This window comes from Colletotrichum aenigma (assembly GCF_013390185.1).
Source record: "Colletotrichum aenigma strain Cg56 chromosome Unknown KSG_Cg56_contig06, whole genome shotgun sequence".
NCBI classification, from domain to species: Eukaryota; Fungi; Ascomycota; class Sordariomycetes; order Glomerellales; family Glomerellaceae; genus Colletotrichum; species Colletotrichum aenigma.
The window spans coordinates 132,172-148,154 of record NW_023500912.1 but is presented as its reverse complement, the minus strand read 5'-3'; the positions used below and the strand labels follow the sequence as shown (position 1 = coordinate 148,154).

Below are 15,983 nucleotides of genomic sequence, written 5' to 3'. Positions count from 1 at the left end.
CTTATCACAGAGCGACGTTGTCAACCTCTTCAAACCGAAACTGGTGCCGCAAAATTGTGTGAGACGCAAATCAATGGAAGAGAGAAAGGGCTTGACTTGAAGTAGTTGTAGTTGATTGTCAAAAGCGTGGATCAGGAAGCCTGAGCCAAGTCGTGCACCCCGCATCTAGCCTCATAGTCGGACCACCCATCACGACGATATCCACTCTGATCTACCTAATTATCTACCGGGCCGTCATAGTTGTACAGTTCGGCCAACGAAACCTGGTCGTTCATCCAACAGCACCCATTCCCTCCCATTGATTCAGTAAGGTTCATCGACCGTCCGAACGTCTCCACATGGGACACTTTCCCTTTTCCAAAATCCATCCGGACCTGGTTCACCGTGCGGCGGGTCTGATCCAATGAGAAAAAGTTGACTGGTACAATCTTCACACCCGCATGGGCTGTGGTGGTAAGAGTATTGGGAAGATCACCAGAGTGCGGTAGATGATACATGCCCAAGTTGAACCATACGACGAGGTCTGTCTGATTGAGGTCCTCACCATCGAAGAACCGGTCGAAGTCGATTGGGGGATTGAAGAGGTCATGGGCGTTGAAAGGGTACGCTGATCTTGGCTCCGTGTCATGCTGGGCTGTGATATGCACATCATGCGAGCTCCAGCCAGCTGTTCGGCCAAGTGACGTACTGTTCACGGCCGTAAGCCGGGAGTGAAGTGCCGCTGCTGGCTGCCCCGGGACAAGCTGGTAGCCGCGCATTTCACCATACTCGTTAACAGCGTCTTGGTTAACAATCACCAATTGCTTCTGAGCCGTGCTGTCATCCCAATTCAAGCGGCCGTCATCCTCATTGATGATGAATGACCGCTGGAGCTGCATCGTGCTCCGCGTTTTCCCGTTGGACCAGGGATATAGTTGCTTGACCGGGACGTTCCGCACAATTCGAACCGTATTTCGAGTCCCTAAGATATCAAAGTCTGCTTTAAAGTTGATGACATGTTCGTGCATGGAACCTGACAGATGGTCGTGAATGTTATATCCGTAGTCCTGGTTGTGAGCTCGATGGGCTGCGATTATGTATCCTGAAGCCTCCGTTTCCACCCCAATGGATCCGTCCATGTAGAATTTGTAGCTGATAACATAGTCATAATCGGCTATGGTGCTCACCGTTCTGACAGTTAGATAAACGTTGTTCGTGATAGACAAGTAAGTGAAGGCCGTATGTCGCTGGATTGGCGAGTCCGCCATGTACTCAAAGATGCAGATGGAATTGCGTCGGCCGTTGGTTCCACCTCCGGAATGGCTTCGCGTGTCCATGAATGTTGCGTATGAAGGACAGTCATAGCCAGGTACCAGACGAAGTGCATATCGACCAATGCCAACATGCGAGTCATGAGAAACATGGCCTGATTCGTATGGGCCGGATCCTGAAAATATGGTCAGGCAGTGAAAGGGAAAGGGAACAACTGATGTCAGAATGATTTGACCCTGGTTTGACTCACCTGCGTAGTGTACTAGGATCTCCTGCAAGCCCAGCTCATACAACACCCGTTGACCTCGGTACCGAATGTCGTACAGCGACATACCAGTATCATGCGAGAATCCGATGTAAAAGCTGAAGTCCATCCACTCCACATACTGCTGTTCATTGTCCACCGAGAAGCGTGTCTGCCCATTAGGATGCAGCATATTGGGCGGTTGCAATAGGTCGTGCCGTAGTGGTGGCCCTTGACGATCCGTCCGAGCCCAGTCACCTTCCACATTTGGCTCCAATCGTTGAAAATTGGGGCTTTGGTATGCAGCTCGAAATGCGTTGGTGTCAGCGTAGAAAATGTCGTTGTAGTACCATCCCATGACGCGCCACTTGCTCGAATCACGCCCAGTCACGTCGGTCTTGAGGAATAGGCCCAGAGGGAGTAGCGTCTGGGCATCAAATTGATCCGATGGCTTTCTTTTGAACTCGTCCCATCGAACTATGACTCCGTCGGTATCTTCCTGGTAAGGAGTTGTGAGTCCAACAAGGGCCAGCGAGTCATTATCCTGCCCAATGGCGACGCCTCCGCAAAGCTCCTGAGTAATATCTGCAACAGAAGCAGACACCTTGTACAGGAACTCCTTTTCCAAGGCACCGTGGGCATCCGGGTCAAGCCAACGGATCATGCCATCTGTTTTGCGGGTTAAGAGGTATTGGAGAGGCTGGACAGTCGTTTGGGCACTTATAGGCAAGGGACCAACGACAAGCTCTTGCCAGTAGGCTTCTGCAGTTGCTCGGCGAGTGGTGACAACACGTGCGTATCTCTGAGGAGGACTTTCTTTGGAATTTCTGTCCAAGTACGGAAGAACAGCCGTTTTGTTGGGAATGTTGAGCTCAGCAAAGAGACTGTCATTACTTTCGTCAAATCCATGTTCAAGTGATTTTCCCTTAGTGTCCTACATGGTATTAGACCACGGCCCTGCTGACTGAGGGTCGGTCAGATTGAGGTCTCGCTGACCGAGAAGCCAGTGAGTCACGTTGTGGACTTCTTCTTCGCTAAGGTCACGCCAAACGTTCGTTTTTGGTGCGCGCACTGCATCTGTCGTACGTTTTGGATCGAGGAGGGGACCGTCAACTCGATGGCTGAGGTGGCCTCGACCGTCTGGCGGCGATACAGAATTCGCAGTCGTGCCAAACAGCAAACTCATCGCTGAGGCGAGCACAATTGAGTAAGTGAACATCATCATGGATTCGGTTCTAGTCTTTGTGTATACTATTCGATGCACGCAAAGGTTGCCAGAGCAGAGTCGGGTTGTTCAGAAGTAGTCGTCCAACGCCCCAATGGGTTAAGGTTGAACGACAGCTTTCTGAAATTCTAGACACCCTTGGGTTCGGGGTGGGGTTCTGAGGAAGAAGCATGTCCGAGTGCAACAGGAACGCATGGTCAAAGTCAATTGAAGAAACTAACAGGCATCGCGTAGTCAGCCAGGAACAAGGGGGTTGAACCATAAGATTCTCACATAAGATTCTAACCTGCACAGCGCTAATGTGTACTATACTTTAATACCGAGAAGATCGATATGGTACTTCAAACACATATTCTTTGAGTCAATCCGGAATGATAATCATGGCTCAGACACTCTTTACTGGATGCTTTCATGCTTCCTCGATCCATGCGGACGAAGCTTAAATTCAAGATCTAGACGTCCTCGACAGCCGGTAAATCCACAGCCGATCAATTTCAAGGTTTCTAAGGAGACTTTATTGCCGAAATACCCTGGAACCTTGGCTCTGAGTGGCAGACAAACCAAGAATGTCAATCCATCGTTTCGTATTAGTTCGTTGCTCCTCCCAAACTTCCATCAATAGACTTTCTGCATAGTGGTATTAGAAAGAAATCAAAAGTGAAGAGCGCCATGGAAATGAGGAGGAAACCATTTTGGTCTTCAAATCAGGAAAGGTTCTTCTAGGTGTTCTCATGAGAAAGTTCATCGAAAGAGACTTCAGTCCAGAGAAGGGATAATTTTAGATCCGGTCCCATTGTAGACGGTGAAGATGCGGGTGACGTTCCGTCACGGACAACAATCACTTGTATAACGGCCCGAGTTCATTATGTGAGGCAAATCGTAAGAGGCTCTGATAAATTGAAATTATTTTAGACTTTATAAAATTGGATCTTAAAGTCAGCTAGCGAGAGCTTTGTTGGTGATCATCTTGGATCGGAATGGGAGGTAGTTCGAGAGTGAGGGAGTTGAAGGCATGAGCAATATGTATGACGGGGAACTAAAGCAGACGGTGAGAGATGGAGAAGGATATACAATGTAGTTATCGATGGCAGCTGACGTTAGACGGAGACGATGGTACGAAAGCTGCGATAACAGCTACAAAATAGAAACTAGAAGGTCACCAAAAGGAAATACAACGAAGGGAAGACTTATAAACGTAGTTGAATGAGAAGGCGCCTTCCACATCATGGCTTTGCAATATCTCTACCGCCTACGCATCAGTGCCGCTCTCCACTTTCGATTTTTCTACTTGTAATAATGACAAATTGATACCTAACATTCTATATCTGCCTATTGAACAAAGATGCTTTGCCAAGGGCCAACCCTCGAGTCGGCCAATCAAGCACACTTCGCTTTCCCCTGTCTCCTTTCCGTCAGACTCGGCTCCCGATTCATTCCACATTCCGACGCAGAACATTTGTTCTTGCTATAAATGCGCTGAGATTCCCATAGAACACGAAGCAATTGGAGTATCATGCCCACTAGGTAGCTTCGCTCAGTTCAGTAGTCACCTTTACCTGCGCCGTGCCATGCCTGTGAACGACCCCTGATCATCATTGTTGGAAGATGATACCGGAGAAACACTGTTGAGCGCGCCCTTCTCATGTTGGAAATCTCTAGCTGCCGCCGCGGCTACCTCTTCACTCACAACGACCTGATAAGTTGGTCTGGCCGGATCGCCCAGAGTAGCGCTACCTTCGCCTGGCCCATGAATGGAAACAACACGAAGGGATCCCACCACAGAAGTCATGAGCTTATTGCGACGTATGCGACACGTCTGCTCGTTATTCCGATTCGACTTGTTTCTGAGTCAGCAAGCAGATGTATGAGCAAAGGAAGTAGAACTAACCTAGCCTCGACACAGACCTCAAGCTTGCTCGTACCGCCAATGGAGACAAGTTCAACATCTACATCCCCACGAAAGTCCCGACGATTCTCAGGAGCACCGATCTCGTCCCGTATCCGTCTTCACAAATTCTCAATGTCATCTAAGCTGGTGTTGTCTGCAATTTGCACTGTAATGCGCTTTCGTAGACCCCTGCTTCGGGAAACATTGTTCACCCACATGCTGTTGAGATTGATGTTAGGAACCTGTGTCGGTTTGTTTGAGCCTATATTCTGGAAAACGAAACACAGCAGCGAAATCTTCTCCACGGCCACGAGGTGGCCGTCGATTATCACGCGGTCGCCCACGTCAAAGGGGTGCTTCACAAAAATGATGAAAATGCACGAGCCTAGAAATTCCTGTACAGTCCCTGAAATAGCGAAAGAAACGGCGGCAAGCTAGGTGCCGATGGTGGTAAGATATATCGAGAATGAGTTGCTGAAAAGGCGGCGTATGTGAAACCGGTACCTATGAGGATGAAAACCTGGAAGAAATGGTCTAGGACTCGCACGGCAGACTTTATGTCGTGGGTACTCTTCCAGATTGCGATGCGCTCTTGGCCCATGCGTATGACTGTCGAGATCATCTCCTCCAAGCTGACATCGCCGTTCTGGTCCAGGTCGAGCAGAGCAAATAGCTCTTGAACGTCACGAATACGAGCAGCAGTAAATGCCTTTTCGAGGTCTTTTTGCGTCAGAGCATCTCCAGTCAAAGGGACGAACGACCTCCAGATACGTCGATCAAGAGAGTCAGACGAAGTGGCGGCTTCAAGCGCTTCTGTGACTATGGTGTGAGGGTGTTGAACAGCGACTTGTTGCCGGAGATATCTGCTGTCATCTGGTCGAAGGCCTGTGCAACCTCTCGCCCTGCCAGTCGCATACTGGCGAGAAGCTTGCTTGGTGAGCTGTTCTTCTGTTCGACTTCGCCGGTGATGATGGTGTAGTGCTCTTGGGCGAAACGATCGCAAAAAGCGGATATATGCGCGTTGAAGATGCGTAGAGAGTGTATAGCACGGCGATTTGGCGCTTGGACTCTGAAATACGCGTGGTGAATTGTTTTGCGGAGTATGTGATGTTATGTGATGAGCTGAATGACGAAGCGATGGACGAGGACCATGGCGGCGACAGCGATGCAAGCCAAGATGACCTTCTGTAAGATCGATACCCAGTTGGGAGTAGGTATATCGGAGTCAAATGCTATGCATACAGGTACGACGGTGGCATAGGCATTGATGGTCCAGAACACCAGCGAGATGGAAGTCTCCACACCTCGGAGGACGGTGTGATACTTCCGGGTGCCGGAATTAACAAGGCTGCAGAAAAAGACGTGCGCAGTTGGCATAAGCATTGCGATGAGTTTGGAAATCCACAGATTTCCCCAGACGACTTCGAGCCAGACGGAGAGCCCCAGAAGCCGAACCCCCGCTGCTCGACTATTTGCGTAGATGGTGTCTAGAAGGGCAACGGTAACTCCAAGGAGAGCGGCAACTGGGATGAAGTGTCGCGCCCATCAAAGCAGAGCTTCGAAGCTCCATATTCTCTCGTACATGCCCCCCAGACTTTCGCGTGTTCCGGAATTGCCATCGAGGCCCATAATTTCGGTTTCGTTGACACTGAAGCTGCTGCTCTGCACCAGTCCTGAACGAGTATTACTATTGATGTTCTGCGTGATGGCGCAGATATTGAAGCTACTCGTACGAAAGGGTTTCCCTCGGAGTGTGCTGCAATCCGTGTCACGAACGGGTATTCACAGAGGTCAATTTGTCAAAATCTGTGCGCTTCCCTACATCGATCTGCTGAAGATTGCCCACTACTAGATATTTGGTATCAGGTAGCTTTTCGTCGACAGTCTGATACTCTTCTGCAGATGAGTCAACCATGGTATGAGCCGTTCTCATCCTAGCTGGTTTATTCCAGCTCAGATTCAGGCGTGGTTTGAGCCAGCATATGGTAGAGCCCAGCTGAACCCGACGTGGCGCTCTGGCCACTCTGCTCTTGAGACTTGACCCGATAGCAGAGAGTATTTAAAAGATTGAAAAAACATGGATGATGCTGAGTTGAAGGCCACAGCGCGGGATCTGAGGTTGAGGTTGCAAATTGGCGAGAATGGGCCGCGATTTGCGAGGTGAAACGATCAGTTGATTTCGGATGTTAATATGTCTCGAGTCATAATGTCACCATTACTTTGACTGGATAGCACATATCGCATCTTCCAACCATTCCGTTGAATATGGACAGGCGTTGAGCCGGCTACCACTCCTGTGGCCTGCCAGTAGGCGGCAGAAGATACATGTCAAGGTTTCCAGCGTTGGTCAATAGACGAGGTCCACAAAACCATGTACCAGGTGTTTAACGATTAACCTTGATTCTATAACAAAAAGGCTATTTAAGCTCCCGCTCCTTGAAAGATTTGCATGCGAAATTGCTTATAATCATTAACCCTTCAGATTTTCTCTCCCGTTTCCTTTTCCATTTTCCTTTCTATTTGAATAAATACACATGGCGAAGCGCTGTACAGAAACTACTGAGGCGCAAAAGAATCCATTCAGGCTGCCTTCTGTGCCAGTCAAGGTCCTCCTTATGATTGCCGACGCGCTGCCCATATCATCACGCATAGCCCTTGCCCTGGTCTCAAGATGGTTCTTCTCGGCTTTGTGTCCGACCCGTCGGTTTTTGAAACAAAAGCAGGATGATTTACTCGCCACTCTCGTCCTACTAGAAAGAGACGCGCCGGACTGGTTCTTATGCTTTGGTTCCACACGGCTTCGGCCCCTGAGGAGTTCTCATGATAGTCGCACGGCAATACAGCTTCATCCTGGCTGTGACCCTGTGTTCCGGATCGTTCGGGAGTTCAGCAATCCGCCCATGCCAAAGCGACGACCCGGTGGCCGCCGCAGACCAGGAACATTCCAGCTTTGGATAGAAGACATAAGCCTTGTGGCTTGGAGACCAGGGACTTTGGCAGTGAGGCGCAGCACTCCTGAGATCAGCTTTTCTGAAGGGCGCCTGATAATGAACCGGCATTTCCTTGGGCCAAAGTTCGGCTTGCCCTTACAGTACTTGGAGAATGTGTTTGAATTTGACAGATTCATCTCTCTGGACGATGAAAAGACACCAACAACGCATTTCCCACTAGATTTTTGGCGTAGTACAGGGTACAATTTGCTGCCGTTGTGCTTGTCGAGTTCGCAAGCCGCCACACGGTGGATTTTCAAGCATCAAACACCCGCAAGAATAATCGACGACGAGCTCTTCATCTACCGTCATCACCACATTAGGGGCCCACCTTGCTCTCAAGTCGACTTCGTCAAAACTGTCGACAGCTTAGAGTTACCCGTGTGTCGACACATTCTCGGCTCGAGCAGAATGCCGACTTTGCGTTTCTGGGTACCTGGCGAATCCTGTATCCCTGAACTGCTAGGCTTGAGGGTATCTGTTGCGGAGCCTGCCTTCGATATTTTCCCTGACAACGCAGTTGGATCTTGCATTTTTTGCTTCACCGACTATGAAATTGACATTGAAAGGGGCAGAATCCGAACGGAATGGGGCTTAAAGTTGACCACCTATCATAAGCTCGGAGACTTTCGTAGTCCCGGAAACCTGGTCTGGAATCGCCTAGTGAAACCTCTTACATTATACCTTCCTCCAGGGAGCTATAGTAAGTCTCCAGTCGGCGGAGTGCGCAACGAATGTCTTTCCGGCCAATCAACCCCTCGAACAACGGGAAAGTCTCCTGGACATCCAGACCTCCAGCCTCAACCGAACTGGATTCTTTCATTTTATGCGATGGCAAGAGAAAAGTATTCCCGGTTTGACGGTCCTAGCTCTGCGTTGCGGGATCTGTATCGCAAGGCTTTTATAAGGTGTTGCGCGGGACAAGAATCTTTTGACAGGCCACTCTCAGTCGAATATCATGGCAATCAATGGGGGGGAGAAATTTTGAGCACATGAATCAGACCTTCCCCTAGTCAAACCGAAGTATTTCTCTTCAATCTGACAAAAGCATGATGCGGTCGTTGCCGTCGAGTGACGCATTTGCCAATCGTCATGTATTTGGATGTTCAACAGTTCATGTGGCTTGATGGCCCCAAAGTCGTCAACATCTGCCAGGGAGAACAGTCGGACTATTGATAGAAACGTATTGCAAAAGATCAGTCAAGATTGACATATAATGGTACAACCTTTTACAAGCAAGACCAACCTCACCCGCAACACCCCCAAAACAGTTCTGTTCGAGCACAACAGCACTGCTATATTATTCCAAGTGCTATATTCATCCTGCGACAAAACTCGACATACTGTTCCCAGTATGTGCGGTCGGAAGTCCCGGGCGGCATTGTCGGGCCAACAAATCTCCCAACTCCATCCCCCTCAAGTGTTTTCCCGATCTCCCAATACCTTCCGCCATCGACGAAGATGGCTTCCCCGTTTCCGGCTTTGTCTGTCATCAGAAGCCCAACTGAACGCGCGACCTCTTCAGGAGTGCTCAGGCCAAAGCCTGTGGGAGCAACCATTTCTTCAGTGACCAGACCGGACTTTGTCCAGTTTGGAGCAATGCAGTTGATCCTAATGGGGACGGGCAACCTGGAGGTATGCGGAAGCAATCCTCGCATAAAGCCTAACACAGCGTGCTTCGATGTCGCTAAATTATGCGGTTAGAACTGTGTCAAATCATTGAAAAGCTTGAGCAGAGCTGGTTCGTCTCGGCAAATGCTCTCGTCCTGGAGATAATCATACGGAGAGGGGCAAAACTTTCAAAGAAAGCATGGAGAATGGTTTCAACCTACTGTAATCCACTGCTCCGAATCTCGTCCAAGATGACACAGATGCTGTGATGACAATGCTGCCCTGAATCTCACGAGCCCGCATGTGATGCACGGCCAGCTTAACCGTAGAGATTACGCCATACAGATTCGTCTCAAGACATGACAAATCCGGTTCTTTCAATTGGCCGTCAGTAGGATCGATCTCATCATCTATGAATCGCGTCCGAGGATTTACGCCTGCAAGCTCCAAGATTAGCAGCCTCATCATTAGCCGCGAACCAACGACTGCCCGGGACATGTTTGGATTATTACCGGCATTTGCAAAAACTGCATCAAGCCGCCCTTCCCGCTCCACTACTCGTGAAAACACACTTCGAAGGGCTTTCCAGTCACAGACATTGCATTTTTCGAACGTGAATGTAGGCGATTGAGAAGTTAAATCTTCAGAGGCCCTTGGGGCAGTGAGATCGACACTTGTCACACGAGCACCGATGGATAGCAGAAGCTTGACGACCCCTAGGCCGATGCCGGAGGAGCCTCCTGCCGAAAACAGTCAGTATTTTGTCGACATACATAATAATTACTCGGCTATTGATGTGATGTGACTGCAAAGGATCCTACGTCAAAACCGAGGATAAGGAGTTTATGTGTTGTGTTTAAGCCAGAAGCAGACTAACCAACGCAAACGCAAACTGGGAAGCGGCTTCAAAAAGTTCACAATACCTGTGATCAATATTACTTTGCCCTTGAGCTTGATAAAATCTTTGCTGTTGATCTCGAGATTGGACATGTCGAATGCTGACGACTGACTCACTACCATGAAATGAATAATCAGCTGATCTTTTGCAGATGAGTTTTTCTCGTTCTCATAAACAATGTGGCTTGAACGTATCATCCCACCAGATGCAGTGAATGATGCAAGCAGCTGGCGTAACCGTAGATTAAATGTTTGAAAGCATGCGTTGTGCCATTCGGCAAAATATAACCAGTGAAGCTCGGTTAACTGCAGCCGCGGCTTGCTCGCACAGGTGGCAGCTCAGGCTGCCAAAATGATGCAATACTTAACTAAGAGCATGGATACAAGGTCGGTGGTTTCGTGGGGAGGCATAGATCAGGCCTGATACCCCGCACCCGGTGCCTCTTCTTCAAACCTCGCATGTTGGGAAATGCGGAGTGTAGACATCCAAGCACTACGGTTGGCGGCTTTTCCGATGGACTGGGACTTTTCTGAGCCATTGGTTATTCCATCAGAAGACGATCTGATTCCAGGTTGCTTGGAGAATCCGTGTCTCGATTGCAGCCCTGACGCATCTGTTCCCACTACAAATATTATCAGGCTACCGATTGAATAAGAAACCCTGCTTGGTTGCGCAAACTGCAGGGGTATATTGAGGTATTGAGCTACTTGCAGTGACTGCCTACTGTGCCGCTGTGACAATACGAAGACTTTATACGTAGCACCTACTGTTTGTACCTTAAATCTCGACGTGAAATCGTCTATGGACATGCTAAATGTTTACAAGTGCTCCCTAGTGGTCATCTTCGTCATGCGGACACACACTTGTTCGTACGTGTTGAGTATTCTCTAATACTTCCAGCTATTTCGGCATTTCGCCGTAGTTAATGTGAAGATTGTTTCAGAGTCCTCATGTCGTTCATCTAGGAGTGGGGAAAATCTTTCTAAAGCCAGATTGCCTCGCTCGGTTACAGCAGGCACAAGCGCAAGGTGGGGCTTGCAGGTGGGGCTGATTTAGCAGACGGAATAGCAAAGAGAAACTTCATACTGTCAGTTGAATTCGAATCCTATCGGCGTCCCGTTTTGGGGCCATTGGCGTAATGGTCTTTTTGGTGACGCCGATCAGATTCGAACCTAACTTACTGGATGAAATTTCTCCTTACTACAGTACATAATGGTCAAGGACCTCGGTCGGTTCGGTCACCCGGGACGAGGGTTGCGAAATGCTGACAGGCGCTGGCTTCATGACCCAATATTGCTATTGGTCCCATGAGCGAATACAACATGGTTGGAAACCGCAGCGTTCGTCTCCGCATCTCGGCGTTAGGCATTCGGGCAAGGCCCGCACCGTGAACCGGCAACAAGGCGGACCCCGCACGTTCTGACTTGGTGATCGACAAGACAACTTTCTGTATACGATAGGATCAACAACGAATTAACGGCCACCTGCCTTAGCGCCACACAAGGAGTTGGTTGCAGAACTTCAACGGGTTCAAAACAGGGTACGGATACTCAAAAAGGGTAGAATGCAATCAATACCAGCAGGTCAGATTGAATGCAGTGTTTTTCTGTGATGACCTTAAATCTAAATTGAACGATGAAGTATGCGCTACAGCAAAGCTTAACTTTCTCTTTATTCCGAAGACTTCGTGATTATTTTCCAATGTTTAGAACCTGTTTGATGCACATTGGATGCTGCCGATTACCAAATCACTGTGTTCAATATACTTACAACAAAAACAACAACGGGTCTAGAAGAATCGTACGACTACCATGCCATATGGCTTTTCCGTGATGCGAAATCACTGCTTGATGTGGCCCGTGACGTTAGGTAAGGAGTCATCGGCAACGCACGTCAATCACGGTAGGATTATTCCACCCTGGCCAAGACTTGGCGATAACTCAGTGGAACGCTTCATGTATGCCGAGACGGACTTCGGAGATAGCAAACGTCTTTTGCGAGAGCCAAGCAGACAAAGGTTGCCCAGTTTCTGATGAAGTTTATCAATGCTGGCACAATATTGAGCACAATCACCGTAGAAAACAATTGCCTAATCGTTTGAAGGCTGACAGAGTATTCAGTTATTTAACACAAGAAGTCTTCCCAAGCTCTTCAACTCAATTGAGAGTTTAGTTGGTTACTACGACATCACTGTTACGACATTCTCCGACAATGTCACTCCCAAAGCTACCTGTCATCTCTGACGCGGTTGAGGCACTCAAAGAGATGCCAATCGAGACCCGTCTGTTCATCAACGGGAAGTTCGTCCCCTCTCGCAGTGGGAAGACATTTGACGTCTTCAACCCTGCTACTGAGTAGAAGACAGCATCTGTTTTCGAGGCGGACGTCGAAGATGTCAATTAAGCTGTAGCGGCTGCCAAAGCAGCGTTTCCTGCATGGTCTGACCTTGCAGCCACCGAGCGAGGAGCATTTCTGTTCAAGCTGGCAGATTTCATGGAGAAGCACTTTGCAGAAATGTCCTACCTCGACGCTATCAGCATGGGAAAGCCAGTGGATTCTGATGGTTGGTCAAGATCCCATAACCACTCAAGGACTTGGAGTTAATGCATGAGAACAGTTGCGACAGCGGTTGCGATGAGTCAACTACGATATTACGCTGGAAAGGCTTCGGACATTCAAGGAGACAGCTCTCTGAACACACCCGGCATGCTGAACATTGTTTTGCGGCAACCATTCGGCGTATGTGGTGCGATTACTCCATGGAACGCCCCAATTACCATGGTTGTTCAAAAGCTCGGTCCTCGCCGGCAATACGCTGGTCCTCAAATCATCTGAGAAGGCCCCTCTGAGCCCCCTGGTCTTAGCCAAATGCTGCCAAGAAATCGGGTTGCCGAAAGGCGTTTTGAATATTCTCATTGGCTTTGGACGGCCTTGCGGAGAGGCTATTGCGCGACGCATGGACATCCGGAAGGTTTCCTTCACGGGATCTACATCCACCGGTCGCGCCATCAAGAAGGCTGCCGCTGAGTCGAACTTGAAGAAGGTCACCTTAGAGCTTGGTGGCAAGAGCCCACTAATCATATTTGAAGACGCTGATCTTGAAAAGGCCGTCCCTGCTGCAGCCTTCTCAATCCTTGTGAACTCAGGCCAGGCTTGTGTTGCAAGCTCGCGAGTCTTTGTCCACGCTGCCATTGCCGACAAATTCATAGATGCTCTCAAGATCGAGATGGATCGGGTCGGCGCAGCTGGGGACCCGTTAGGCCGTGGCATCCAGCGCGGCCCTCAGGCAGATAAGTTACAGTTCGACAGAGTCATGGGGTTCTTGGAAGAGGCGAGAACTACGGGCTTGGAGTTCGTCACGGGAGGAGGGCGAGTCGGAGACCGTGGATACTTTGTTCAGCCGACGATCATTAAAAACGCACCAGCCGACTCCAGGGTGATGAAGGAGGAGATATTTGGCCCGGTGATGTGCATCAATTCTCTTGATGATGAAGAGGCGGTGCTGGGGACAGCCAACGATACGAGTACCTTACGGCCTCTACGCCTCAGTATACACCAAGGATATTTCACGCGCGCTTAGAATTGCGAAGAGGTTCGAGGCCGGAAACGTCGGCATCAACTGCACAAGCCCGACCATGACGGCCGACATGCCGTTTGGGGGTGGGAAGGAGAGTGGCGAAGGCAAAGAGGGTTCCAAATATGCTACCGACTACTGGACGGAACTGAAATCGGTTTATGTGGCACTTTAGTCTGCTTGATAATGGGAATCTTAGGTTGTTCGTGTTCGCTGTGTCACTTGGTATCTAGGCTAAAAATGACTGCTGAACAATTAATAGTTGGGTAGATAGTGTGCATTGTTTGTCCGTGCACAAATGATGATATGCATAAGTTCCCTTTCTCCGAGCATGAATACATCAACGTCTTGAATCGACAGCAGTCAGCACACAGGCCTAATGCTTGCCTTGAGGTATATAAGGGAAGCAAAACAACCGTTCGTTGACGACTTCTTCTGCTGTTTTTCAACGCAGTCACATGTTATCTATTTCATCAATTTTCGTACATTATGGTGGCACACTTGTGAGGCATCGCTGTTGTGGCTACTTCGACCAGTGCATGCAAGCATGCGTCTGCGCCCGCACCTACGGCAATAATTAAATGCTTTTCCATCCCCACACCAAACATCGACTATTCGCGCCCAGGCTTCTACTCACTGTTTTGTTGCATCTCATGATGCACCAGCCTGAAATCTGAAGAGCTGCTCCTTCCAGCGTCCAATGATGGAACTTTGTAGAAGCTTCATAATCTCCTGAGGGTCTTTGGAGACTTTTCTCTCTAGAGGTACACATAGTAGTGCGTGAATCAAACCTCTACGACGTGTCATGATGGCGCGGCGACGCACGGACAAGATGCTGTTCTATAAAGGTTGTTATATCAGCAGGACGACTGACTTTACGAGCTGAGAGAGGCTTAGCCCTCTGGTCCGCTTGGCGCTGGCACACCGCAGTGTTGATTTGCTCATAAACAGAACATCGTCCTCGAGCAACCAATGCTTAAAGATTCTTCTTAGAAGTAATACTTCATAAATACCCGCTATGATGCCAAGACCTAACTCAAAATGAAGTTATAAAAGCAAGGAAATGTAAATAGCTAGCTAGCGAGTCTTTTCAAGCAAAGCTGAAGTGATCCATAGGACGATATTTAACTGTACGTTTATCTTTCTTACACCGCCATAACTAACATTTCGAGGATGTGACACCGAAGGCTTCCTCAGTGCTCGTTGCGACTGTTTGAATTCAGCAGGTGCCAGGGTTCAAAACAGTGCACCTATCGCTCGTCTGATGACAATGACTGGAATAGTGTACAGTAGAGACATGTGACTTCTGTCATATTGATTTTTACATGAGTTTATGATATTACACGAAAAGATACTGTGTTAGGATCATGCTTCTCAGTATGTTGAGTGACAGAGGGTGTTTATGCGTGTTAATTAATCAAAATGATAGCCGAGGGGTGTATGGCGACGGCATAAGCACCACGTCTGGCATATGGTCCGCTTGTGATGAACGATGGACTATCGCGATTACAAGTATTCGACGGAAAATGGTCTCCTGTATTGATTCACCACATTCAAAGGATTTGTCCCCGTTTAAGAACACCTCATTGGCTGGGGGGCCGCTGACACTTATGATTACTCATCTTCATGGAGCGCGTGGCGCTAGCCCTCGCCCCTGGGTTGGAGCTCACGGTCAATGACATGAAATAAAAAAAGGAACACACGGTCTGCTCATTCTGTACTTATTTAAGCCTTGGAACCGCCCAGTCTCGAAGGATTAGGGCGGTCAGAGGCAGCCGAGGGACAGCGTTTAGGCCCACCTGATCCTGCAAAACTGCCGCTTCATCACCAGTGAACTCAGTGTGACACCATTCGTTATATCTTGTCTACTTACATCTACAGTGTCAGCCGACTGTTTAGGGAAATTGGCCACCCTTTAGGATTCGGCGGGAGGTCCACCAATCGATTATGGATAGCTCTCCAGGTTCTCGACGGCAGTAACAATGTGGCTCGAAAAAAAAGGATTTGTGTGCTTAAGCTTTCTCTCTTCCAAAAGGTGGAATGGCCTTGTATTTAAACCAGTGCTCCAACCTTGTGAATTATCATATCTGTTCCGACATCAACTTTGCTTCGAGCCGGACTGATAGAGAGCCCTCAGAAGACCTCAGCACGTAGCGTCTTGTACATCGACTATATCACCTCCGCTTTTGAGTGCAGAAACGCACAATGGCGCCCGGCATTCAGTCTCCCAGAATTTCAGAAGGTCCGTGACTTGAACTTCGCTGTCCCAGAAGATTATCATTCAAACATCCTGTCCCGACCC

At 48.9% G+C, this 15,983-nt stretch overlaps 3 protein-coding genes across 3 annotated transcripts; 1 reads left to right on the top strand and 2 right to left on the bottom strand.

Annotated features, from left to right (window-relative positions):
- Positions 1-215: 215 nt before the first annotated feature.
- Positions 216-2,681, bottom strand: AOC3 (Membrane primary amine oxidase; the record flags this gene model as incomplete). The annotated part of the gene is made up of 4 exons (XM_037324290.1): positions 216-634; positions 689-1,426; positions 1,502-2,379; positions 2,434-2,681. The coding sequence occupies 4 exons, from the start codon at positions 2,679-2,681 to the stop codon at positions 216-218; spliced, it is 2,283 nt and encodes a 760-aa protein (XP_037176770.1).
- Positions 2,682-8,893: 6,212 nt separating this feature from the next.
- ATR7-1 (Short-chain dehydrogenase/reductase ATR7) lies at positions 8,894-10,199 on the bottom strand (the record flags this gene model as incomplete). The annotated part of the gene is made up of 4 exons (XM_037324289.1): positions 8,894-9,285; positions 9,431-9,646; positions 9,722-9,949; positions 10,133-10,199. 4 exons carry the CDS (start codon positions 10,197-10,199, stop codon positions 8,894-8,896), a joined length of 903 nt encoding a protein of 300 aa, XP_037176769.1.
- A 2,864-nt stretch (positions 10,200-13,063) lies between these two features.
- Positions 13,064-13,687, top strand: CGCA056_v009041 (Aldehyde dehydrogenase; the record flags this gene model as incomplete). Its single annotated transcript, XM_037324288.1, has 1 exon — positions 13,064-13,687. One exon carries the CDS (start codon positions 13,064-13,066, stop codon positions 13,685-13,687), a length of 624 nt encoding a protein of 207 aa, XP_037176768.1.
- Between the last annotated feature and the right edge of the window lie 2,296 nt (positions 13,688-15,983).